This window comes from Sebastes umbrosus, chromosome 19 (genome assembly GCF_015220745.1).
Source record: "Sebastes umbrosus isolate fSebUmb1 chromosome 19, fSebUmb1.pri, whole genome shotgun sequence".
NCBI lineage: Eukaryota > Metazoa > Chordata > Actinopteri > Perciformes > Sebastidae > Sebastes > Sebastes umbrosus.
The window spans coordinates 20,618,279-20,645,307 of record NC_051287.1 but is presented as its reverse complement, the minus strand read 5'-3'; the positions used below and the strand labels follow the sequence as shown (position 1 = coordinate 20,645,307).

The following is a 27,029-nucleotide window of genomic DNA, read 5'->3' as shown; positions in this document are numbered from 1 at the left end:
ATCGTACTGAAGTCTACGTTGAACCTCGTCAGTCACGACATTTAGCTGCTCTGTGAGTCCTGCAGGAAAGTCCTCCCTTGTCTGCAGTGAGCAAAATGTCAAAGAGGATTAAAGTGGGATGCAGGGAAATCCCCCCCCTTCAACAGTTGGTTAAATCCAATCCACGGCAATCAAAAGATTCAAATAATTTAAAGAAAGCGGATATAGCGCACCTCCCAGTGAGTCATAAGGCAGCAGAGATAGCGATACCCTGCTTGGAGAGCGTTGTGGCTGAAGAAAAGAGGCTTTGTTCACACGGGCCAAGTAGTGACAGAATGACATAATCTATTCCTGGATGGAAGAGACTTAACGCTGTTCAGGCAACACAATCAGGATTGAATTGTAACATCTCTTAAAAAACCTATTACACACATGTCAAGTTGATGATAACTGGCAATTTAAGCACAATGTTGTGTGCTACATAATTCAATATCAAGTACAATTCATTCAGGTGGATTACATGGTCAAGTGATGGGAAGGATTTTTTTTTGTTCTTTTACAATTTTAATGTTTTTCCACATTATTTTTTTTAACTTTTGAGACTAGTGGTACATTTTTTTACACCCTCCTTTTATATGAAACCATATATATATTCTGTCCCCATCTAATTGAGCGTGCTGCACGTCCACTGACTTTCCCATGAGATGAATAGGCCTTGTTACTGGTCACTGGGCATCTATGCTGGCAGCAGTGGGAGGGGTGAGGAGGGGGTGAAGCTGTGCTGCATCAATGAGCCTGTTGATCAGAAAAAGACCACTAAGACTGGTAATGACACGCTTCCCTGATCAGACCAGGAGAAAATAAAACTCAGCTTCCACCTACGCTCCTATTTAAAAGCAGGGACGTCCCCACGCTGATCTTCAGTCTACCTCAGATACCTCGACACCTGTCTGGAGTCATCGGGCTGCGGGATCCTACGATGGTTTGGACTGCTGCTCTCCTCATCATTGTTGTTTCACACGTTAAATCAGGTGCTTGAGTTTCAGATGGCAACGACTATACATTATTCTAAATTCAAGCTAATTAAACAAAAAGAAGAAAAGTTATGCGTGCTAACATTTTTGTTTTTCTTTATATTCCAGAGGACTACTGTTACGATGAGCCACATTGTGGTAAGTAAGCTATGGACTACTTGCTTTATTTCAATACACAGACGACAACTTAAAGAATATGATCTCTTATTAAATTGTGAGGGATCCTCATAATATATTGGCACTATGTCCCCACTTGTTGGTGAATCATTTAATTTCAACTGAAATAAACCCATCATTTTATACAATTAACGTTCTGTTTATATCATTATTTTTATACTGTGTTGCTGTTGACCCCTTCAAATGAAGCAGTGTCTTATGGCAAATTTTCTCCTCTAAACCTCAACCTCAAAAAGATTTGTGTCATTTGAATAATCTTATTTTGTATGGAGGCCTCAAGAGGTTAAACTGTCGAGTATTTCACAAGAAAAAAAGCAAAAAATTAGAGAAAACTCAGTAAAGGTTTTTTTTTTTGTTTTGTTTTGTTTTTTAAATCACCACAAGGTCCATTTAGTAGCCGATCTGGAGCTTTAGATCGTATCGTGCAATCTTCCTCAGCAGTGAGTTTGCCCACTCTTCACCTTGGAAACTGTAGTTGCTAAAACAAGGAAGAAGAATCAGAAAAAAGTTAACATTTGAACATCTGCTGCACAATTTCATGACAACTTGGCAACGTGAAGAGGGCAGGTTATGATTGAAAGCTCTGGAACAGCTACTAAACGGACCTTGCGGTGAGATTGTTTTGTCAGTTTCCAAGCTTAAGAATTAACTCTGTGTGTAAGCCAACATGGACGAGAAGTCCTTAATAAGTTGTAAAGTAATTCAATAATATCAACTGAGAAAACTCCATCTGCTGAGGAAGATCATGTGATTTGAGCAAAAGCTCCAGAACAGCTGCAAAAATGGACCCTTGTGGTGAAGAAGTGTTTTGGTCGACAACATCTTGTACTGTTTCTGAGGTCTAGAATGAACTTTCACATTCAATATTTTCCTCCTTTTATGTCCCAATAAATCATCTGGAAGTTAATCTTGGAGAACGTAGATAACACGTCTTCCATTGGTGTATTTGGTTCTTACGTGTTTTCCTCGCCATCTTCAGATCCTTACGCATGGGGAGACCTGTTCCCGTCTTGTCACCCTCTACTTGAAGAGCATCACTCTCCCATCAATCTTGACCACCTCCAGATGACCAGAAACGAGTCTCTGGGATCTTTAAACCTGGAGGGCTTCGACGTGATCCAAACGGGCCACTGGACGCTTCTGAATGACGGACACTCTGGTGAGTACACTACAGTTACTCTCATGAACTGTTATTGTGTGGGTGATTACACATTTCTGGTCGCTCTCAGTCGTGCTGCAGGTTGGCGGCGGCATGTCGGTGAGCGGTGGAGGTCTTCCAGATGTGTACCACACCATCCAGCTGCACTTCCACTGGGGAGGCCTGGCCACTAACGGATCAGAGCACACCGTGGACGGACGCAGATACCCGATGGAGGTACAGTACGGTCAGTAGACGAGCTCTACACCGTCACCAACCAACTGTTGCAGCCGGCCGGAGCAGTGCAGCCGTCCTTTAATGTCTGTGGCTTTGTTTTATTTATTTCCAGATGCACATAGTCAACATGAAGTCCATCCATCCCAATCTGACAGCGGCCTTGAAAGACCCGACAGGACTCGCTGTTCTTGGATTCTTCATTGATGTCAGTTTATTTATTTTTTTTTCTATTTTTTTTGGTGTTCACTTTTTCTTTTCTTTTTCCTTTATTTGGTTTTACTCTGACATTTACATAAACATACTTAATTATATACAAATATGAAGTGAACCAACTTTTCCACTTTTTTACAATGAAATTATAGAACACACAGATAGAACATGGGGTGCTTTTCATGTGAAATAAGATCAAATAAATAATAATAAAAAAAAATTACATTTTGAAAAAAAAAGAAAAATTAAACAAATGTCCTCAAATTTAGTTTCCTGAAGCCTCATTGAGAAAGTAATTCTCTAATGATGGGGGTATCTGGTTTAAGCCATTTCTTAGTTATTGCTTTTCTAGCAGCTACACTCAATATTCCAAATAAGGATTTTGTTTTAACATTTTGTAGATGTAGAAAGTAGAAGACCAAACAGGAGTTCATCCCATTTAAACACTATGTTTGTACCAAATATAGTGACTAATTCTGTGTAAATCTTACGCCAAAAAGAATTTACTTTTGGACAGGCCCAAAACAGGTGATACTGGTTATAGCTACCTGGGAGCCACAGTTCCTGAGTAGAGTCTGAATGATGAGGCTTCTGAGCAGGTGTAATAAAAAATTGATGTCAGTTTAAATAGATTTGTTCTGTATATTCCAGCGTACGAATACATCCTGATTTTATGCTTTCTTGCAGGTTGTATATGCAGACAATGTGCACTTTGGACTCGTATCACAAAAGCTCTCCTCTGTTGCGTACAAAGGTTAGAGGTCACTCAAAGAAAATTCACTCCTGCCTGTTGTTTGTGTTGTTTGTAACTCTTGTTCTCATCACGGCTGTGCATCCTCCCACCCAAAGGTCAAACTACTAAGATCAAGCCATTCCCGCTGATGAGCCTCCTGCCAAAGCACAACATGAGTCAGTATTACCGCTATTACGGCAGCCTCACCACCCCTCCGTGTTCTCAAGCGGTCGTATGGACTCTGTGTGAAGTCCCCGTCTACATCTCATGGTCCCAAGTAGGTCTCTTACGTCTAACATATGTCAACATGTCAAAAAATATTTCCTGAGTGCCGTAAATAGTCATGATTTTGATATTTCCTCCTCAGCTGGCTCAGTTCACCTCACAGATCTTCTCCACAGAGGAGGATGCAGAGCAGGTGACACCTCTGCAGAACAACTTCAGACACATCCACCCCACCTTCAGTCGCATCGTCTCCGTGTCCAAAGATGCCAAACTCCTCACAGGGACGGCCAGTCGTCCCCTCGGCTCAGCTGTGTCACTGCGGCTGCTTCAAATCGTTTTGCTGGGAAGCTTCATCTCTGGACTTTAACGCCACGTTTTAAGTCGAAATCATGAAACACTGGATTCATGTTTTTACCACTCACTTTTTACCCCCAAAATGACATTTAAATGATGTTTAGATGATGTCCAGTGAAGAATAAATATAAAATACAAACTGTGAATGAAGTACTGTAAAATGTTGAACTGTTACTAAATGATTGATGATTGTGCCCTGCGGTCTCTGCAGGATTAACTCCAATACTGCATTCAGAAATGTGATCAAATATGTCTCATTACTAACAGTTTACTGAGCATTGAAATGTGTTTTATGATGTCAGCCATGTGTGCATTTATGACTGTAGGCCTTAAGCTTGTTCTTGAAATATGTATTTATTATAAAACTAGAGCCTAGAGGCGTTTAAATACAAAGTTGTCATAGGCGGAAATTTCACACAGACACCTTTTTTAAAAGAAAGTTACTTTTACTTAAGGTAATATATGATGGTATGTTGCATTTCAGGCCATCGCATTGATTCAAAGACTTTGTACAAACACAATAAAGATGGTGCTGTAAACAAAAATGTGTAAAGTGAGGAGTAAAATGCTTTTTTTTTAACAAAGTATGCAAAATAAACTGTTTTTAGTGCTTTTATACATTTGAAGATAAAAAAAAGATACAAATTTTAATTCCATTAAACCCCATGGAGCTCAAGATCTCAAAATGTTTCTCTTTTTCCAATGTTCAAACTAGACACTCAAAGCTCCACTATAATATATTTATACAAATTTACATTTCTTAAATTGTTTTTAGTTTTTAAGTTATTCTCATTTCCATACTCTCCATTCATTCTCTATGTAATTTGTTACAGTTTATAATATAAGAAGTATAAATAAATAAAAATAAAAAATTGAGATACAAACTCCATTCCTACTTCCATATCTTTATTTATATCTCAGGCAAGACTGACTCCATACTAAGACAAACCCTCTGAGGTCTAAGCCATTTTTTCTCTTTTTGGTCTCCCTTTGTAATAATGCATAATTATGTTATTAACACCTCTTTTTTTCAGGACAAACCGGGCTATCAGAATATACAGTATACGCTACTATGATGACACATAAATGCATAAATAGTTATATCACCGTAAAAAAACGAAAGAAAACCCAAAATGGAAATTGAATCTAAGATATTTATTTTAATCACACAACATACAATAGTGAACAAGACGTTTTGCTTTTGAAATTTGTTCTTCTAGCTTGACCTTGTGATCAGGGGGAAAAATACTGACACTGATCAAAAACCATTTACATTACAGAAGCCAAATAAAATGTGTAAAAATGATGCAGTATATGAGTAGTAATACAAAGGTATGGTTGCGAAAAAAAATCGGAGATTTCCAGAATAAAGTCATATTTCGAGAATTAAGTCATAACTTTAGAAGAAAAAAAAGTCATAATATTACAAGAATAAAGTCATAACTTAATGAGAATAAAGTCGTAATTCTACGAGAAAAAAAGTCGTAATATTACAAGAATAAAGTCATAACTTTACGAGAAAGAAAGTCGTAACATTACGAGATTAAAGTCATAACTTTACGAGAAAAAAAGTAATATTTCAAGAATAAAGTCATAACTTAATGAGAAAAAAAGTTGTAATATTACAAGAATAAAGTCATAACTTAACGAGAAAAAAAGTTGCAATATAAGGAAGAATAAAGTCGTAATTTTACGAGAAAAAAAGTCGTAATATTACGAGAATAAAGTCATAACTAAATAGAAAAAAAGTTGTAATATTACGAGAATGAAGTTATAACTTTACGAGAAAAAAGAAAATAACACGTAAAATTCCTACTTTATAATATTAGGATTTCATTCTCATAATATTACGACTTTTTTCTCGTAAACTTTTGACTTTATTTTCATAATATCACGTATTTTTTCACGTAAACCTATGACTTTATTCTCGTAATATGACTTTATTCTCGAAATCTCAGATTTTTAGGTTGCTGACCCCTGACCTAAACGAACCAGTGCACAAGAAGAGAACCAGAAGTGAGGAAAGCAAGCCAACAAGTAACGTCTCTCCCCCTTTTTCATCTTATTTGATCATTCCAATAGTCGGATATTTTCACAACGACATGGCCATCTGGAATGAAGCTAAGTGGTGAGTGAGAGTGGAGTGAAAATGGTCGTCAAACGCTGCTTTATTTAATGTACCGCATCATGACAACAGCTTGTATATCATGAATGTATTAGTTATATATCGGTCTTGTTGATCACAATAACTGCAACTTTTGTGAGACTGAGATTGAAACTACTGATCATCTGTTTTTCCACTGTATATATTCTGCAGCATTCTGGGAGGATTTGCAGGACTGGCTGTCAACCTGAATCCAACTACTTGCTCCTCTCACAAGAGAAAACATTATGTTTGGTATTAACATGAAGGACATTAAGAGTGACTTGATATTGAACAATCTGATACTGCTGGCAAATTTTTTCATCCATGCATCCAAATGGAGGAAAATGAAACCCCTATGTTCCGTTTTCAAAAGGGACCTTGTGGACAATCATCTCAGTGCTTTAAGACTAATGAATGGACAACATGCAAAGCGTCTCCTCAGAGATTATGAAGAACTGAACATATATGATGATGACCCCTAGAGCTACTATGGAAGAGTGCAGTCTTATTATTATTTATTTATTTATTTATGCATTTCTCTTTTTTGTTCCTTTAATTATTTTCTACCCTCTTTTATTTTTGTTATTATATATATTTTTTTATAATTTAAGTTATCTTTCCTATCCAATTGTGCCTTGTATGTTAGAAGCATTGAGTTTAGATTACAATGCCTTAATGTTTGTAAATGAATTAAACGTTTTTTATACATAAAAATAGATTCCTGAAATCAAAACCAAATGTCTATGTTTTTCATAAGGAGCTGTGTCTTTACTTTTCATCTCTGAAACATATGAAGAAAAATAATGCTATGAAGCTTTCAATGTTAGTTGAGGACCTTAACCTTACAGAGAATCTCTATAGCACTATTAGCACTATTCACACATTCCCTTACTTTTTTTGTTTTGTTGTTTTTTTTTTCTCTCTTCATCCACACTCTTATGCACTGTATGCCAATTTCCAGGCTTGTCTGTTACCTTGTAGTTGTGGGCTGTTATGTACGATGCCATATTGTAATGTAAATTTCTCAATAAAAAAAAAAGTTTAAAAAAAAGTTTGTAAATGATTATCTTCAATAAAAAAAAATAATAATAATAAAAAAAAAATATTCAGGTTTCTTTAATTCCACGCATGCGCAGAACGTACGTACTAACTGGCCGTCGGCTTACATGGTCGGCTACTATGCTTCTACCATCAACCAATCACACTCCTCCTCCCTAAACCTTTAACCAACCAGGCAACGAGTACTAGCCAATCAGAGACAGAGGAGGGCGGGTCATACCTTCAACCAGAGCAGATGATTGGCTGCTGTGGTCCAATCAGAGACCGAGGAGGGCAGGTCTTACCTTCAACCAGAGCATCTGATTGGCTGCTGTGGTCCAATCAGAGACCGAGGAGGGCAGGTCTTACCTTCAACCAGAGCAGCTGATTGGCTGCTGTGGTCCTGATAGTGTTTAACGATGTGAGCATGCGCCCTGCAGCCCGGTTAAAACGCTTTCTGAGTGTACGGTGAGTGTTTGAGGAGACACCGGAGAGGAGACACCGGAGAAAGCTTCACGACATCAGCTACTGTTCCACAATGTCCAAACCGAAGTTTCAGACGGAGTCGGAGGAGATTGACGAGGAGTATCAACAGCTGCAGGTAACACTATAACGAGTGCATGATGTCTCGTGGACGGCACTGACAGCCGTCGCGAGGGGCTACGGTGGTCTGGACGGCTCGCTCCTATTCGCCATTCATCCTCAGCTCACTGCTTTGAGCCAATAACCGGGCTGTGGGGAGCAATATCTAATTAACGGGACATGTTTCACTGGATGTGTATCATCTTTGTCTTTACAGTAGCGTGTATGCGTGCTAGTGTTGCTAATGAGCAGTAACAATGCTAACCACAGAGTGGAGTATTGTGTTTGTATTAATGTTAAATGATTGCTACCAAACTTACTCAGAGGTCAACTCCACGCTGTTGCTGGAGTAAACCGTGTGGTGGTCATTGAACGCATCACCATTCATTCATCATTACCGTGCTAGCTCATGTTAGCTAGCTAGCTAACTTGAAACAATATAAGATAATAGGAGAGCTCACTTTAAGGTTTAATATAATGTTGTGGCAAGAGACCACCCCTCAGCTCCTAGCCCAGACAACTGAGACGAAGACCTGACGAGAATGTGGAGCTGCTCCTTAGGGAGAGATGATGAAGGTGACTGTCAAGCCTTTAAGTTCTGTTGAATAACTAATGTGAAATATTCCACCTTCACTGAAACATTCATTGTCAGTGGCTTGTGTACATCCATGCAAGTCCTAACTTTAGGGTCTGTGTGTTTGAAAAGACTTACACACTGTTGATGGCATGTGGTAAACCTTTAGAATAACACATCCCTTTAATTGTGCATGTTAAAATTATTGGCATGAGAAAACTGGCATGTGATGTACAATGTACATGCATAGAAAACACAGTGTGGGTAGCTGTTTCTTTTCTCCTCTGAAAGGTCAGGATCTCTTATTACATTTCCCTGTGTCCACTTTTCTATTTTTCATAGATTATATTCATATATTTCATTTTTTAGGGTTTACAACCAGATTAAATTCAAAATTCACCTTCACTGAAATATTCATTGTCAGTTGCTTGTGTACATCTATGCAAGTCCTAACTCTAGGGTCTGTATGTTTGACAAGACTTGGTGATTTACACACTATTTTTTGGCATGTGGTAAACCTTTAGAATAACATATCTCTTTGAATTGTACATGCTAAAATTATTGGCATGTGATTTTGAATGTATGTGCATAGAAAAGACAGTGTGGGAAGCTGTTTCTTTTCTCCTCTGAAAGGTCAGGATCTCTTATTACATTTCCCTGTGTCCACTTTTGTATTTTTCATATATTATATTAATATATATATATATATATATATATATTTTCTTAGGGTTTACAACCAGATAAAATTCAGTTTGTACTGTCCAAGATGGTGTACGTTGCTTTTGATGAAGCTTTCCAAAGTGGTCAAGCTGAGCAGTACAATTACAGCGTGCATTACAGACCCCACTGTCCTTTCACCATGGCAAAGCAGTCCAACACTAAAGTGGCAAAAATCTTAGATGATCACAGCTATCCCTTAAATCACCACTTTCAGCTACTACCCTCAGGGCAAAGGTACAGAGTCCCCTGTGCAAAGAAAGAACATAAAAATCGTTTTTAAGTATCTTAATCTGTAAGGATAGCCACTTTCTCAAGCCAGCTCACTACCTCAGCACGCAGCACTTTAGATCTATTCATTTAACCTTGATTCAGTCCTCACCACTCAGTACCTGGTGCTCCTTTTTAATGTAGTTTCTATTAGTGTATTGTGTTTTTCATGTGAATGTGTTTTATTGCGATCTGTCTGGATGTGATATGTTGTTTTAATGTACTCTTTTAATAGCAGTTTTTGCACAACCAAAGACAAATGTCTGCCTTTTGTACACGAAAAGCAGACAATAAAGTATATTTGAACAGCACTCCACCCAAACACATTTTCAAGCAGGTCTTCAATTACAAAACACCTTTGTTCAGGCCACGTCTCCCATTTCAATGATGAAATGAGACCTTGATTGTGGAAGTCTTTTAACAAAGATTGACCTTTTATGGTTTCTGGACGGTTCCACGCTACATGATCCTGTTGATTCTAATCAAAAATGAGGATGAGTTCCCTAACCTCAGACCACAGGATCTTCTCTGCTGACTGTACACACTCAGTCTCATAAACCAGTGATGATGGGAAAAGTAGGGACAGTGCTGCTGCAAGCTATGGTCTGGTTTACCAGCATTAAAAGCATATAGACTGGAATATGTATTTCACCATATAGTACAGTGTCATATGCTGTTTGTGTTCTGACAGAAGGTCAAGATTTCTCCGCTGAATAGAGACTCTGTTCAAGCTTTTCAGTGTTGTCCATTGAGATTTTTTTTTAAGCTTGGAAGTGTTTTCAGTTGAATATGACAAATAAAATGTATATTTATTTCTGCTTTGGTTGTAATCACCCATCAGCAGTGCTTTTGTTATTTTATTTTGACACATTTGTGATGTCAGGAATGCACATTTGTATGTTTTATTGCCCGTTACTGAGAGTCCACAGACTTTTCTGTCCTTACAAATTCTCTCTGCTCACTTTGTGTGTTTGTTTGACAACTAGGAAACTCACAAAATCTACAGACAGAAGCTTGAGGAGCTCACCAACCTTCAGACAACATGCAGCAGCGCCATCAGTAAACAGAGAAAATGCCTAAAAGACTTAAGTAAAACCTTGACCAAGTAAGTGTTCTCTGATCAGGACAGTAAACTTAGCATGTTTCTTAGGTTACACTACAGTCAGTACACTACGAAACTACATTTGTTTGTGGCTCATCAGCCTGGCGAAAAACTATTTCCTTTAAAATAAGGTCTTCCTGTTGTGATTGTATTGCTTTTGTTTGTGGACATTACTTTAATAAATTGCTATCATCTCGATCACTCTGAGGCATATCAGAAAAGATGCTGCGTCTCAGTTCATGCAGAGCTAAAATATTCCTCTTCCTCTTGTTTACTTTTCCACTCATGATCGTTTTGTCTTTTCTCCACAGGTGTTCAAAAGCATGTGACGAGAAAGAATTGAAACTAATAACAGACATCAGAACACAGATCAAAGATAAACAAAATGTGTTCTTTGATATGGAAGCATATTTGCCAAAGAAAAACGGGTCAGTACTTTTACATTTTGCACATTACAGACAGTGAGTAGTATTTTATTTTCTTTGTTTATGGGTTTTTTGTGTGTGTGTGTGTGTGTGTGTGTGTTTCCAGGCTGTACCTGAATTTGGTCCTGGGCAACGTGAACGTAACGCTTCTCAGCAACCAGGCAAAGTATGTGAAGTATTCAGCCTTTAGGACAGCGTGAAAAATGTGGTTTAGACTCAGGATTTGTGTTTCATCTTCTTTTTCACCTCCATTTATTCGCATAGATTTGCCTACAAAGACGAGTATGAGAAGTTCAAGCTTTATATGACAATAATCCTGATGTTCGGAGCAATAACCTGCCTCTTCTTTCTCAACTGGCGGTGAGATAACTCACCCCCCACCTCCCTTAATAATTATTTGCGTTGAATTATTAAAATCCAAAGAATGGTTCACAATTTTATTTTTCTATTTTGTTTAGAGTCACTGATGAAATCTTCAACTTTTTGCTGGTGTGGTACTACTGCACATTGACCATAAGGGAAAGCATCCTCATGAGCAACGGCTCCAGGTGTGTTGTGATGTCAATCCAGAGACACTACAGTCTGTTGAAACTGTAATGTAAAAGCACTGGAACATTTGTTCTTAGTTATTTTTTGTATTATTTTCATTTTAAATGAAAATAGCATTTAATTATTATTATTATTGTTTTTTATTTTTAATTTAATTTTTTTAAATATTATTTTCTTTATTATTACTATTATTTAAATTTTCATGCTTGAAAGGTCTTTGTGTTCATCATCATTTGTGTTCAGGATTTGTGATTTCTCTATTTTATTTTTATTATTGTGAATTACTGGGGGGTAAACAGTTGTAAATCTCTTCCTGTTCTCTTCTTCTGCTTTTCAGGATCAAAGGTTGGTGGGTGTCTCACCATTATGTGTCCACCTTTCTGTCCGGTGTGATGCTCACATGGTGAGTTTTTTTTGTCTTTGATGTCTTAGTGTCACATTGTTTCAACCGCCATATTTGAACTTTAGTACAAACACGGACAGGTTAGCGACTGCTACGACAATAAAGGGTACATCTGCCTCATGTCGTTTTTGTTTATCCTTGTGTCATTTCGCAGGCCAGAGGGGACCATGTATCAGATGTTCAGAAGCCAGTTCCTCGCTTTCTCCATCTATCAGAGTAAGAGCTGAATCTGTTTACTAGACTTGGAACAAAATGTGTGTTTGTGGCATTGCCGTCTATATACAGTATGGTGAGGGCTGTCTGGGTTTTAGGTGTCATAATGTTGTCTGGGTCTTAATCAAGATAAGGTGCTTGATGTACAAATCTGCATCCAGTGTTGAATCTGCTCATTGACTCTACTTAGGAAGTCTGTTTGGTGGGACTGTTTCTCAGTTAGAATAATTATTATAAGAGTATTTTCTTACCCAAACATGAGTTCATGGTTCATCCTCACAAAGCAGCAGTAACTTCTTCCTTTGGTGTGATGTGCAGTAGTTAAATCAGGGAACGTGTAGTCCCTCTAGGGCAGATTATTGTCATTATCAATTAATTTATCAATTATTTTCGTGATTAATCGATTAGTTTGGTCTATAAAATAGTGAAACATGTTGATCAGTGTTTCCCAAAGCCCAAGATGATGTCCTCAAATGTCTTGTTTTGTCCACAACTTCATTCATTACTTCTTAGAGGAGTAAAGAAACCAGAAAATATTCACATTTAAGAGGCTGGAATCAGAATTTTAATTTTTTTTAATTTAAATTAAATGAAATTAATTTAATTTCATTGACAACTAATCGATTAATTGTTGCAGCTCGATGTCCCTCCTTTGTTGTGAGTGTCTTGTAGCAAGCATACATTTCACAGGGTTTTGTTGGCATTGGTCAAGTAGCTACACTTTGGGACATTTGAGATCAGTATTACATCATCAGTTGCAGACACCAACTGTGGGAGATAAAGGAGAATTGTTGTTACATATGCATCTTTGTATTCTGACACATACTGTATTTGCCATTTAGCCAAAATTATTACCTGAATGTAGGGCCGCAACTATTCATTATTTTATTATCCATTAATCTGGCAATTATTTTCTTGATTGATTAATAAATAGTTTGTCTATAAAATGTCAGAAAGTGTAACGCCTGTTATAAGTTCAAAGTGAAGTCTTCAAAGTATCTTGTCTGACCTACAGTCCAAAACCCAAAGATATTAAAGTTAGTGATACGAATCAAAGAACCATGGCAAAGCAGTGCCAAAATCTTAGATGACCACAGCCATGCTTTAAATCACCATGTTCAGCTACTGCCCTCAGGGCAAAGGTACAGAGTCCCCTGTGCAAAGAAAAACATCTATAAAAAATCGTTTGTTCCTGTTACCATAAAATATCTTAATCGGTGAGGACAGACCCTTTCTGAAGCCTGCCTGCCAGCTCAGCACACAGCACTTTATATCTATTTATTTAACCTTGATTCAGTCCCCGTACTTGGTTGGTGTATTGTGTTTTTAAGGTGATCTGTCTGGATGTGATATGTTGTGTTTTAATGTACCTTTTTTAATAGCAGTTTTTGGTACTTTTGGCGAACCAAAGGCAAATTTCTGCCTTTTTAACGTGAAAAGCAGAACATAAAGTATTTTCTATTCTATTCTAAAGCACTCCCTCACATTAGAGAAGCTGTAACCAGAGAAAATGTGGCATTTTTGCTTGAGAAATGACTGAAATGATGAATTGATTATGAAAATAGTGGCTGAAGAACTTTCTGTCAAATAATAAGTGATTAAATGACTTATCGTTTCAGTTCAGATAACAGAATAATGAACTCTTAGTTTCAGGTTTTTAATCATTTCATACCAAAATCAAACACAATGACAGAACCCAAATCTAAATACAATATTTTGTAAAATATACTGTTTATTCTAGAATTCAAAATAACTGTCACACCACAGTATGATAGTAGACCAGAGCCAGAGCAGGTCAAGGATCACCTGTAACGCTGTGTTCGCTCACAATAGTGAAATGATGTTGTGGATCGCTTTATGTCAGTGAAACCAACATGTAGTTGCTGGACATCACAGTTTGATTAAATACAGTGTAAACCTGTTTAGAGGAAGTGAACACAACCTCCCACAAACTAATAGCCGACGCTAAATGGACTCCATTCCAGCGGACGTAAATAATTAGAAATGTATAATTATATGAAGATCTTATTAATTAAGGATATGAAGCGTAGCTCAAGTTGAATTTTACTGTACTTCTGTCGATCAGAGATTAGACTGTCACCGCTAGCCTGCTGATAATATTTGCATTTACAACCGTTCCTCTGTGAACATTTCTTCTCACCAGAATACAGAAGTGAAGTCACACACTGGTGGTTATAGGTGTTGCCTAGTATATCACTTGCAGACTCATGGTGTCATAACTAATGTGATGGGGCTCGCTGGTTTTGGGTTTTGGATGATAAGTCAAATGTTTAAACAGACAGATGTTCATTTAAAAAAAAACAAATGCAGCTTAAACTGAGACAATGCAGCTCTTTTTTTTGTTTTGGTTTGAGGACATAATGACCCCATTTCTGTGTGCAAAGCTTCACATTACAGGCTGCTGGTGACTTTTTTTTATTCCATTTTATGAGTTGATAAGCTGATACTAATCCTGAATAATAGTTTTCCTTTCCAGTACTTGGTTATGAACTAGATCATGGGAACCTTATTGATCTGTTAATCACCTTACGGTGTTGGCTGTGCTGTAATTTTTTGCAATCCATTTGTCCTCCAGGCTTTGTCCAGTTCCTCCAGTATTACTACCAGAGCGGCTGCTTATACAGGCTGCGAGCGCTGGGGGAGAGAAATCAGCTGGACCTCACAGTGGGTGAGTTGTAAGCTATTTTTGGTGGTATGGTCATTTCAATCGTTTGAACTCTTCAGCCATCTGCAACACCATGTCTGGAAGAAATAGGGTAAAGGTTAGAGACGGAGACAGCTGTCAACATCAGCGTGCTGCCAAGCAGATGTCAGGAGTAATTTGAGTACCTCTGTGAATTTGCTTCTCAAAACATCTCTAAATGACAGCTGAACTGGGTACCAACACAGCGATCATTGCATAGTATTCTGTGTCACGTTGTCCCAAGGTCACTGTTACAGTTTTGTGTCTCCGCAGAGGGATTTCAGTCCTGGATGTGGAGAGGCCTCACTTTTCTTTTGCCATTCCTCTTTTTTGGCCATGTAAGTCTACTTTTGTTTAATATCAAACTAACCACTTTACCACCCTTATTCCAAATATTTAAAAATCAGGAGGATATTGCACTTTGCAATGCATTTTCACACCAGCATTCATGGTTTCTGTTTAAAGTGCATAAACAGAGATGTATTATTTTTAAGAGCACTTTTGAGAGACTACATCAGCTCAGGAGAAAGATGTGGATCAAAGAGAAATTTGCTTGTGCAACCAAGAGCGTGCAGCAACATTATGAAAGACAATGCCTCCTCTTCCTTCACAGTTTTGGCAGCTTTACAACTCGGTGACCCTGTTTAGCTTGGGAGGACATGCGGACTGTAAGGAATGGCAGGTAAGGATGACATTGGCAGGTCCTTTGCTTTAAATGAGAGGCATTTCGAGACAGAATGAAATTGTTTGGTTAAAAACAGTGGTCATTGATGAGGTATGTGTACTACAGTACAAGGTAGATGGGTAGTAGGTTACCGAGGAGGAAGTGTGTATGCTCTCCTATATATTCCAATGGCTTTTTGGCTGATAGGTTGTTATACTGTAAACCACCAGAAAAAGAGGTGGGTTAACTCCGTATACCTGCGTATACCCTCCACTACACCTACACCAAAAAAGTTTGACAGGCTTCTTTTTTAAATCATTTTTTGCCTGTCTGTATCGAAGCAGTGTCAACATAAGCACATTTGAGGCCATTTTCAGAGTTGTGCGACTGAAGTTAAATTAAAAGATATGCAGGGAAAGTTTGTCTGCATCAGACTTGTGCAGCCCACATGCTTAAAGGTGCTAAAAGCGAGATAGGGAGCATTTGTATTGCCACCGCACGGCTCTCAACAGGACGAAAGCTGAACTGGCAGCTCGTAGCTAACAGTGTAAACAACTGCAAAAGTGCTTACAGAGCTAACCGCGTTTACCAGAGGGGGGAACCGGAGGGTGGGTGCTATGCTTCCGCAACAACGCCGTCAGTCGGGACGGCATTACCGGCTTTAATCGTTGTAAGAGCGCAGTGCATAGCGGCGGCTGTGAGCTAGCCAGCGGGCACGAAAATTTAAACCCGCACAGCCGGCCCGGCTATGTCAACAAAGCAAAGGGGAAGATATTACAACACACACAGAGGGAGAGCGACTTCATTCTCTGCTCAGGTAGACTTTTTGCTCCTATAGCTTTACATGGCAAATAGTTGTTTGCTGCTATATAAATACTCTGGATATTGTATAGGGCACCTTTTTAAGTCAAAAGATATGCAGGGAAAGTTTGTCTGCATCATACTTGTGCAGAGCACATGCTTAACTTGATTTCTTTATTGAAATGTGATAAACTCTGGTGTATTGTTTGAAAAGATGTTTTTCCTTTCCATGTCTGAGTCCTTCAACATGTCAAAATCCAGATACAGTTTAAAAAAAAATGCATGTCATGACTTGTCTTGAAATAAAACCCCACTTTTCCTTTTTTTTCTTCCAGGTATTTATGCTGGCACTGACATTTCTCATCCTATTCCTGGGAAATTTCCTCACCACATTAAAAGTCGTCCACCAAAAGGTTCAGAAAAACCAGGGGAAAGTGCAAAAAAATGACTGAGACAAACCTCCGATCCTCACAAGCGGCCAGTAATTTCGAAGCGACACGCACAATCGCTTGATAGACTGACCACAGTACGATCAGGCCGGGAGCAGACGGAGCTGAAACCACTTATTTCTCTCAGGCTTTGATGGCAGCGGCAGTGTCCAGCCAAAGCATCTGGCCAACAGGCTTCTGCTTTCTAATGACTCGTCGTCGATGTTGCTGCACAGTCGGTCTCAACACAAAGCGGTGATCACCTTGATAGACAAACTGTTTGTCGCATTATCGTGTACATAAAAGGTGAGCGGGAAGAATGTGTTTTTATTTGGGTGTGTGTGTCAGCGCATGAATCTGTCAGAGAGCCTTTTCTTCAAATCATATGCAACTAAAAGAGGGCAGGTAGCGTCGATCAGCAGAACAGAATATAGTTTGCCTTTGAAGACCAAACGTCTGTCACGTACTTCATACTTCCGTGAAGTGGCACTGGTCAAACTCTCCGGCCTGAACAGAATTGGACATGCTCAACTGGGCACTGCACTTCATTTCTTGAATTATCTAACGGTTTTATGTGTAGTTCTGACCTCCCTGTTGTGCTATTTCACTGCTAACCAGTATTTTTTACTAGACTTGTAGGTCAAAACACAAACCTGATACTTGACTGCCCTTCTATTTTTTTTGTTGTTTTCCTAGCTCCTCAAAGGAGTAAGGACTTCAAGGGAATGCAACACTGTTTCTCTCTTCAGGTGGTGATTACAAAAGCCATAACCTTTTTTTTAAAGATCTAACGCCTAAACTGGTTATCTGGTTAAGTCACATGAACACAGACATAGAAACTTGCACTGCCTCTACAAAAAACGGTTGTTCCCAGTGAAGATTAAAGGAACAGTGTGTAACATTTCGGGGGATCTATTGGCAGAAATGGAATATGAAATAAATGTTAATACTATGTTTTCATTAGTGTATAATCACCTGAAACTAAGAATCGTGTTTTCGTTAGCTTAGCTTCATATCTACATAGGGAGCGGGTCCTCGTCACGGAGTCCGCCATGTTGCTCCGCCATGTTTCTACAGTAGCCCAGAACGGACAAACCAAATTGGTTCTAGAGAGAGACTTTCATGTTTTTACGTTGCCTGAAGGCTGCCATAGCTTTCTGACATGCTTGTAAAACTGTGGTAATGTGAGTGCAAAACCGTGGTACCATCAGCCGCAGTCTAACTTAAGTTGTTTCTAAGGGCCCTGACACACCAAGCCGACGGTCGGCCGTCGGACAGTTTGTGGCCGTCGGTGATCGTCCATCGGCCTAGTTTTTTCGGTGTGTCCTTCACCGTTGGCTCTAGTCTGCCCGTGTCTGAGTTTTTTTTTCCGGCGTTTCAGCATGTTGAATCGGCCGTGGTGCCCGTCGGTGAGATAAATCACTCTGATTGGCTGTTCATCTTAAACAAATTAGTGCACGAGAAGAGAAAAACACAGAAGGCTCTTCTCATTTTTCATCTTCATTTCATCTGATCATTCCAACACATGAATATTTTCACAACGACATGGCCGTCTGGAATGAAGTGATGAGTGGTGCGAAAATGGTCGCAAACGCTGCTTTATTTCAAGTACATGTGATAACAACGGCTTGTATATCCGCAGTCCATGGTCTTCCAGTTTCCATTTTTGAATGACAAATACAGACTACTGCAACCTGCTGGTAGGGAGAGTTATTTCATCTCACGCCGGCGCAGAGGGTATGCGCTTACTGGCCACCGGCTGTAGTCTTTGCGGTGTGTTCACGTGCAACAATTTGGCCAAGACCAAGGTGACATGAGGTGACTCAACAGGCGGCCTTCGTCACCGCTAGTTCTCTGACGTCGGGTCGGTGTGTCTGGGGCTTCAAGTAGTGTTATTATGGTAAGAATGGCCTCTGAGCAAGGCGAGTGGCGTTACCACGGTTTTACATTCGGAGGCTCGGCTGGAAGAATGAGCGGAGCACTCATTTGGTTGCAATCTGCAACCACACCACCAGATCCAACCAATTCCTACACACCGTACCTTTAAGTGGGGGGAGGGGTTCATGTGAACTCCTCGCCAGCGGTTACACTTCTCATTACCATAATGCTAACAATTTGTTACACATAGGTTTATGATGTTTCACTAATGGTCTAACTCTTCCTTCGAGCCTATTTAACATTTCATCACAAAGGCATGCACAGATCATTACTGTGCTGAAACAAACAACATGCTGGTAGTTCCCATCTTGTTATGTGATGTTGCAGAAATGTATTATGATCAAATGCTGCTATTAGCGCCGGTACTGTAAGACTAAGACACGGAATGATGATTAAAATGTTTCTGGATTATCGTTTTTCTAATTCCAGTCAACATACTAAATAAAAAAAAATATTTGTATGAGTTAATTTATGGCCAAACTTGGAGCTCTTGCTCTAGTTCACTGTAGTGTTGTCTGGTTCCTGTTTCATGCTTGTTTGGGTCATTTAGTTTTTTCAGCAATGTCGGGTCTCTAATGCCTTATTCTTCCTCCAGCCTGTCACAGCAAAAAAAATAGTCATTTTATTTTGAAAAATCCAAAGACAGTAGCGGGTTTTTTTTATGGCATTTCCCAGAAAGCAATCCTGCTGAAGAGAATCACGATATTTATGTTACACTTTTATTGAAGGGAAATTGTTAAGTCACAGACCAAAATGTTACATTTGATGCGAGAGCTGCCAGAATGCACAAAACAACTTGATTTCCTCATTTTTATGATGTAGCTGATGTTAAACAATGTTTTCATTTGGAGACTGTACCTGGTGCCTGACTACGATCAGTATCAAGAGACAGTTGATTCAATCTGTGTACATTGTTGTAAAAAAAAAAATAATAAAGAAAAGACCTAATAAAAAAATCAATGCTGTATCTGTATTTTTTTTGTGCAATGGGACAGAAAGTAATTGCATTTTCTTTCAGTGTTCCTTCAATTTTACAGTGTGGGAATTGTGGAAATACCTAAATTGTGCAACCATTGCACACATTGCGTTTTTCCGACACTAGTGGGCGCTGTTGGAAAAGATAAGAGCTCTGCTTCAGGTTGACACAGCTCCAAAACAAATTCTAGTTCAGTGTTTGTTTTACTGGAAATGAACTAACCTGTTGGGTGTGGATCAAGTTTTTTTTCTCAAGACTGTTAAAGCTACAGTACCATGATATATTGAATTTCAACAACTATTCTGTCTGGGAATTTGTTATCTAGCAGCAGCTTTTAAACCAGATTCAGACATTTGAATCGACAATACAAGAACTAACCGTTCTAATTCGTCCGATAGATGTACATTCAATAAAACAGGTTTGAAAACAGTGCAAAGCTTTCTAACAGAAAAAATATATAAAAATACAAAAAATGTCTCATACAAAAGTGAAAAAAAACATTGACAGAAGGTATTTCAAGTTGCAAACTTCTTGCAAAATTGTCATTAGTCATTTTCTTGTGACGGTAAAGAGCTGATGATTCAGTGAGGCCCAGACTTACAGGGACCGCTGAGTGAACTTTCTGAACTAGTAGTCTTACAGCTGTTTCCACATCTGTCTTTGGTTTCTGAATGTCCAACCACTCTCAATGTGTGAGTGTCTAAAACAAATGAAACCAGTGGAGTCGTCACAAAACGACACATTTCTTCTTCCTCTTGCCTTTTTGTTTTCGATGGAAGGCAAAAGTTCTTTTGGTGGCCTCCCTGAAAAGGTCTTCCACGTTCTCCTGATACTTTGCCGAACACTCGAGGTAGAGCTCCGCATTCATCACCTGCCGCGTCTCCTCACCCTACATCCCAAAACCAACCCAACATTAACACCAAGAATTAGACAGTATACGGTGATAAATGTACGTTTGGAAGAGCTGTGGGAATTGTTGCACTGAAACTGTTGTTCGGTGTGGTTGTAGGTTCTGGTTAGGGCGCTTCCTCTTGCATATTATAGTTAACATCCTGTAACTTGTTTTTATAGCTCTCTAAATGCCTGCACACTCTTCTTGCCTTACCTGTATGTAAGTGATGGGCGCCTGATCCATGGCCTTGAGCTTCCTGGTACACTCTTTATCCTTCCTGAGGTCAGTCTTGCAGCCAATCAGGATGACCGGAGTGTCCGGACAGAAGTGCTTCACCTCCGGGTGCCACTGGGTGAACAAAATAAGACTTTTTAAGGACATGAGGAATTGCATTTTTAACATCAGACTTCAGGATTACACACTTTGACAACATTCAGTAAAGAAAGTCGTATACACAGTCCACATGCAGGCTCATGAGCCGCATGAGTTAATCATAGCTAAAAGAATGCAGCCAATGCCAACAAACCACGCTCTAACAATCATTTACAAGCTTTGAACATTAAACCTGAAACTGTAACCTGTGCACGTTGTTATTAATGATTACCTTTATCAGGACGTTCTCATGGCTGGTGGGGTTGGTCACATCAAAGCACACTAAGACCAGATCCACTTCTTGGTATGAAAGCGGCCGTAGTCTGTCATAGTCTTCCTGTCCTAAAAGAAAGAATAAGACACACAATACATGTTAGCTGATAAATGTAAAAAGGGTTTTTCTACAGTCAATTCCTGTGAACTAAACAAAAAGCGGTCTGCTTTGAATGCAACAGCCTGAACACAGAGATATGAGATATGTGTTACAAAGTTAGAGTAGATGTATAGACCACATCCTGGCTTCAGCTTCCTTTACGCTGATGTAAGGCACCCTGTTGCAATTTTGCAGAAGATAAGCTTCCAGCGTAGTCTGTCGTGGGTTTTTCCTGAGAATTAAATGACTTTAATACTGTTCCGTTCACATAAGAACTTAGTGTTTTACTCAACACAGAAATACAGCAGTTTGGAGTTAAGATGGGTATTGTTTAAATCGATACTGATGCCAAATCAATACCTCTATTTTTGGTACCACTTATACAAAATAGTACAGTTTTCAATACCCTTATGTGCCAAATATAAACACTATTATTTAAAAACTGAGTGTTTATTTCTATTTTAATAAAACCCCAAATAACTACCTAAATACCAGCAAATATCAACACAATGTGAAATAAAATCTGCTGATACCAGATCAAATGTTAACTTTAACATTCAACATGACACTTTTTATACCCAGCCCTTGCGTTGAAGTGGTTTTGGTATATTGTAAACTAATATCAGTAATATATAGTACAATAAATATTAGCCTGACTGTATTATTGGTCGATGGCTAAAATAAAAATACAACTTAGCTATTTAAAACCCTATATAACAATCAGCACAACATTAAAATCAGGAGGATTAAGGGGGATTTTACTTGATTTTGTTTTTCATTTATTTGTGAGGTAATAAACAGTCTCGCTCTAAATTTGTCTCTAAAGTTGATTCCACAGTAGCTTGTTAGTAGTTTGTAATGTGCCAACAGTTGGTCGGTTCCTGAAAGATGCTGTTGACGATGCTCTGACGTAAACATCGACCTTTTACCACTTCCTCGTGTCTGTCAGTGTTAGAAGATAAAGACTTAACACGCAGCGGGAGGATGAACGTAAGATATCAAATTATAAAATTTTTTTGCCCCTGGCAATCTGAGTCAGTATATGTGCGGTTTATCTACACAGTGTTTCTATTGTATTCCATCCAGTGGTCTTTCCACATAATGTGACATGTACGCCTACTGACAGTAAAACATGAATCAAGGATGTTCAACATTTGGTTAAAGAGTCTTACCAGCTGTGTCATACAGGTTGAGCTTTATCTCTTTTCCTCCCAGAGAGATAGTGGTGACATATTTTTCAAACACTGACGGTGCATATTTCTGTTTTTGACACACAAGAGAAAGATGTTGATATGATATGAACTATATGTATATTTATATTTTTCATATTTCAGCCCATTTCTACATTCTAACATTGTATTAGTGATTCCTATAATATCAGGAAATGCAGCTTAACTAAATTTGGATTGAGAAAAGGGTTGAAATAAATTCAGATGTCAACATTATGATAAGAAAAACACTATCTTTACTAATAAATGAATATACAATATGAAGAGATGAGGTTCATTTAATGACATGGAAGCTCTTCTTACCTCTGGAAAATCACCTTTAGCATAAACCATCACAAGTGATGTCTTTCCGCAGCCTCCATCTCCCACTATCACAATTTTGAGTTCGGCTCCCTTTTTCGTGGTACCATTGGCAGTCCCTGCACGGTTTTGTGTCATTTCGCCTCCAAACAAATCAAACAGGTGCCAGACAAGACGGGGCTGAAGATGCTTCCTCCAGATTTAAATTAAATACATAACAAAGCCTGATGAATGTACATTTGGAGAGGCTGAGATGATGTAGAGGCAGAGTCAAGAGAGAGGAACAGAAAAGGCTCATGTTTTACCGGGTAGCTCGCTCTCTGTTCACCACTTCCTGTTCCTGTCACAGTGAAGATGTTTCCAATTGACCCCCTGCACTCATCTCCTGTCCTATCTGCTCACTGAAAGCATGTCTGGGTGAGAATAGTGCAGGCTGCTCCCACTTCCTCTATGTGCATGCTTGTTTCACATAATGGGGTGGGCACTCAGTCTGAAGCACTGCCTCCCTCCACATAGGTGTGCGTGCGAGATTACTCTTAGAATAATCACCTCTAATGCTGATGTCACGTCAGCAGGTTTTTGTTACCACTAACAAGTATCATCACATCTCTTGATTGTTATCTGTGAAGTCATGAATGTGTGATATGCTCTGATGACAGTGAATGGGCTGGGTGTGTACCTGCGTTAGAGCTTCTTACTTGTGGGAACTTGTTTTTTCTCAGAAGCCGGTAAAAGGCCAGTTCCTCTTCCTCTTGGATGAAACATAATAACATAACGAGTAATAAACCAGCCGCCTCACTTCTCTCAGATTCTTCAAATATTTTATGTCCGTATGCGTTTTATTTTCGGTTGCCCACCCTTTTCATTTCCAGGCTGTGGCTGTTTGAATCAATATGGAAAATTCCTTTAATTCATGAAATGTCAGTCTGATCTATCAGTTGCTAGTTGCAGATGGTATAGTGTTATCTGTCTGAATTGTTGTTGGTAACTAGCACAGGAGTCCAAAGACCTGGATTAAAGTCTACTAAATAAAGTCCCTGAGATAACAAGATAAGGGCTTTTCCTAATTGAATATGACCCACTGAGTGAATGTTGGCAGCCAGTCAGAAACTCTTTTTTTATCAAATTTCATGTAGGATGTTTTTATTTAGTGGTATCTGTCGGTATCAGGAGAGTTCAAAGGTCAGGGTTGAAGTAATTAATGAAAATATAATAATTTTAAAAATGTTTTATTTTTCTCAAAGAAATGTGAAGTGACATTTATATATATATATATATGTATATGTATATATATATATTTATGTCTATGTATATATATGTATATATATACATATATATATGTGTATATATATGTATGTATATGTATGTATGTAAATATATGTATATATATGTGTATATATATACATATATGTATATACATGTATATATGTGTACATATGTATATATATATATATATATATATATATAAAAATGTATATGTATATATATATAAATGTATATGTATATATATATATATATATAAGGTGTTCAAATTAAGTCTAATCAATTTCAATTTCAATTATATTTTCTTTTAGCCCAGAACAAGGTGTTCCAACTGACCCTCCCCACTGTCCCAAAAGTACCGGGGAGGCAGCATTTTGGCAAAATGCTCTCCTTGTACATTTAACAAAATTGTGCCCTTTACGTTTGGTTTGGCTCTAAAAAAAATTATAAATTGTTAGTAGACACGTGTATCTGTTCAGGGATCAAATTATTTTTATTACTGTACAAGTAGTTTATTTATTAGTACTATTATTATTAGTTTGTTTATTTGGTGTTGATACAAAAGTGTCCCAACCAACCAACCCAGCTCTCCCCTGCATGGGATTAATGCTCATGATGATTGACCACTCACTTTTCTTCATGAGAAACCCAAATATGAAGTGTTTATGTACAGTATGTATGTATATATACAGTATATATGTGTGTATATATGTGTGTATGTATGTACAGTATGTATGTATGTGTGTATATTTATATATAAAGAAAGAGAGACATATAGAGAGAGATATAGATATAGATGGATATAGATATAGATACTGTATATGTGAGGTACAGAAACTTCTTGATTTGGATCTATGAATGTATAAAATTCTGAGCCTTTAAACAAACCTTCAGCAACCAGTCTTTATGCTGAACCTAATCATGCAATGGGTAAAAAAAGAACATTATTTGACCATGTTTATTCCTGTTTTTCCCTTTAATGTGATCATTTTTTTAATCCCCAGGGATATTTACAAGCAATCTGTCATACTCCTCTGTTCAGTCTGTATGGCTGAATACTGCAGTGACATCACAGATTGGGGCGTCATGCAGGATAAACTATTCTCTGTCGTCCCAGGGTGAAATACAGACATCTTTATACAGCATCAAACTAACTAAATGAGCAAAATAAAGTGATTTGGTTTGGAGATAACATTCTGAGGTACAGTATGTTACCTTACTATGAGGTGAAAACATGTACGTGCTGCTTTTTAAAATGGGAGGCTGTGTGAGGCAGACGGGCTGCTTTAGGGCATGAGGAATAACTTATCAGTGTTTAAATTATGGTTGAGCCAGATGTGGACATGGACTGTAGTCTTCAATCCAGTTGCCTTTTAAGTTACAACTAGATATCAAATAAACTGGATGATTGAGAATGTTCATGGACATTACACTATACTGTATGCAATAACATGATATTTTAACATCAGGAATATGTTTCAGCCAAGTCGATGATCAGCATCAGTTCAGTTAGTATCAGAGCAGATCATAGATATTAGACTACATAATCTGAATACACAAAAATGTTGTTTTTGAGGTTATGATTCAGTCTCTCTGGTCTGGAACATTTTCTCTCTCATACTAAGATGTAAAGCCAAATTTAAAAAGGCAAAATTTCAGTGGTCACGGGTGGGAAAATATGCAGTTAATGGGTAGGAGTGGTGAAAATTTGAGCAAGCTGTCCCTTTAAGAGGATGAGCTGACACTGCCCTTTACTTTGCCTATTTTAAGAAAACATGTTATCTTAAAAGTATTTTTTTGCCAGAATACACACATTTACTGCAATAACTAAAAGGGAGTTTCACCTATATAAAAGAAAATGTTGCAAAATTGCTCCTGAAAAAAAATTGCTCCTACAGCTATGTCACCCTGCAGCATGAATTATGTCCATTATGTATTTTAGTGTAGTATCTAATAAGTCATGACAGGCTTAAATACTGTTTTAAAGGTGGGCCTAAAAAACATTTAAAAGGGTAAATTGAATGCAAGTCCATCAATTAAGAACAACCTCCTTCACAACAATAAAACATAAAAAATGAGGGTATATTCTATTTATTTAAACATCTCAGAAACACAGACAGGTGATAATATTGCCCAAGTAAAAGACACTTAATCACAAACCATACTGTGACACCAATAATACACTTGACATGCAAAATATTTAAGAAGCTAGAAAGAAGAAAAGTCAATGTTTTAAATAAAATAAATACAGTACCACCAATGAAAAAAATCCTTGAATAAGCCACATATTTAAGAGCTAGAAAGAAGAAAAGTCAATGTTTTAAATAAAATAAATACAGTACCACCAATGAAAAAAATCCTTGAATAAGCCAGTGTACCCATAGATAATAATAATAAAAAAAACACAGGATACCTGATTTGATTCAGTGGGCAATCCGTCAGAATAAAAGGCTGAGCATACAAGGAAAAGACAGCACACAGCAGTTTGCCTGGCTGCCTGCTATTCTGACTCCACAGAAAACAGCCATAAAACCGTGTTCCCATGTGCCCCATATGCTTCTGGTGTTAGTACAAGCTATGAAAAATGCCAAAAGAGTGCTTGTGCTTAGGCTATGAAACATGGCAGCCTAACATATGAATAATAACGCATATAAAGGATATTAAATTGTCCTGTAGGTGTGCAAAATATCCACAGTTTTCATCAATTAATAAACAAAGAACAATTGTAAAAAAAAAAAAATGTTTTTTCGTCGTGCAGAGAGAGAGACAGCTGTCCTGCAGCAGAGAGAGGCCAGTCCTCTGTGTGTGTGGAATATTCCAGTCTGTCAGAGGCGCGCAAAGCTGAATGGTGCAACCCACCGAGGAGGGTTTCTCTTTTTTTAACAAAGGCCTATAAATAACCTCATGAGCGCAACGTGTTCACCTGTGTTACATACATAAAACTCACACTTTGTGCACTCACTGGGTGGGGGGGTCTAGAAAG

General features: G+C 38.2%; 3 protein-coding genes across 3 annotated transcripts; 2 read left to right on the top strand and 1 right to left on the bottom strand.

The window, feature by feature from the left end:
- The first annotated feature begins 82 nt into the window (after positions 1–82).
- Positions 83–4,963, top strand: car15 (carbonic anhydrase 15). Its single transcript, XM_037752338.1, has 8 exons — positions 83–1,010; positions 1,122–1,151; positions 2,170–2,349; positions 2,420–2,565; positions 2,678–2,770; positions 3,463–3,529; positions 3,625–3,785; positions 3,876–4,963. The coding sequence occupies exons 1-8, from the start codon at positions 959–961 to the stop codon at positions 4,098–4,100; spliced, it is 954 nt and encodes a 317-aa protein (XP_037608266.1). The 5' UTR covers positions 83–958; the 3' UTR covers positions 4,101–4,963.
- A 2,729-nt stretch (positions 4,964–7,692) lies between these two features.
- On the top strand, positions 7,693–19,601 carry tmem120b (transmembrane protein 120B). Its single transcript, XM_037752337.1, has 12 exons — positions 7,693–7,872; positions 10,401–10,519; positions 10,828–10,944; positions 11,048–11,107; positions 11,206–11,301; positions 11,400–11,489; positions 11,828–11,893; positions 12,048–12,109; positions 14,703–14,795; positions 15,084–15,148; positions 15,424–15,492; positions 16,611–19,601. The coding sequence occupies exons 1-12, from the start codon at positions 7,810–7,812 to the stop codon at positions 16,725–16,727; spliced, it is 1,017 nt and encodes a 338-aa protein (XP_037608265.1). The 5' UTR covers positions 7,693–7,809; the 3' UTR covers positions 16,728–19,601.
- On the bottom strand, positions 19,294–23,227 carry rhof (ras homolog family member F). The gene is made up of 5 exons (XM_037752342.1): positions 22,787–23,227; positions 22,427–22,514; positions 21,114–21,223; positions 20,723–20,857; positions 19,294–20,506 (listed from the first exon to the last, which is right to left on the bottom strand). The coding sequence occupies exons 1-5, from the start codon at positions 22,919–22,921 to the stop codon at positions 20,345–20,347; spliced, it is 630 nt and encodes a 209-aa protein (XP_037608270.1). The 5' UTR covers positions 22,922–23,227; the 3' UTR covers positions 19,294–20,344.
- Between the last annotated feature and the right edge of the window lie 3,802 nt (positions 23,228–27,029).

Bases quoted from the DNA above. Each gene is read 5' to 3' on its own strand.
- tmem120b (XM_037752337.1), top strand. From the start codon at position 7,810: ATGTCCAAACCGAAGTTTCAGACGGAGTCGGAGGAGATTGACGAGGAG. The intron at 11,302-11,399 runs GTGAGATAACTC...TATTTTGTTTAG, and splicing joins CTCTTCTTTCTCAACTGGCG to AGTCACTGATGAAATCTTCA. The intron at 15,149-15,423 runs GTAAGTCTACTT...CTTCCTTCACAG, and splicing joins CATTCCTCTTTTTTGGCCAT to TTTTGGCAGCTTTACAACTC.
- car15 (XM_037752338.1), top strand. From the start codon at position 959: ATGGTTTGGACTGCTGCTCTCCTCATCATTGTTGTTTCACACGTTAAA. The intron at 1,152-2,169 runs GTAAGTAAGCTA...CGCCATCTTCAG, and splicing joins TTACGATGAGCCACATTGTG to ATCCTTACGCATGGGGAGAC. The intron at 2,566-2,677 runs GTACAGTACGGT...ATTTATTTCCAG, and splicing joins GACGCAGATACCCGATGGAG to ATGCACATAGTCAACATGAA.
- rhof (XM_037752342.1), bottom strand. From the start codon at position 22,921: ATGACACAAAACCGTGCAGGGACTGCCAATGGTACCACGAAAAAGGGA. The intron at 21,224-22,426 runs GTAAGACTCTTT...TCTTTCTTTTAG, and splicing joins CAACCTGTATGACACAGCTG to GACAGGAAGACTATGACAGA. The intron at 20,507-20,722 runs GTAAGGCAAGAA...TTTGGGATGTAG, and splicing joins CGCCCATCACTTACATACAG to GGTGAGGAGACGCGGCAGGT.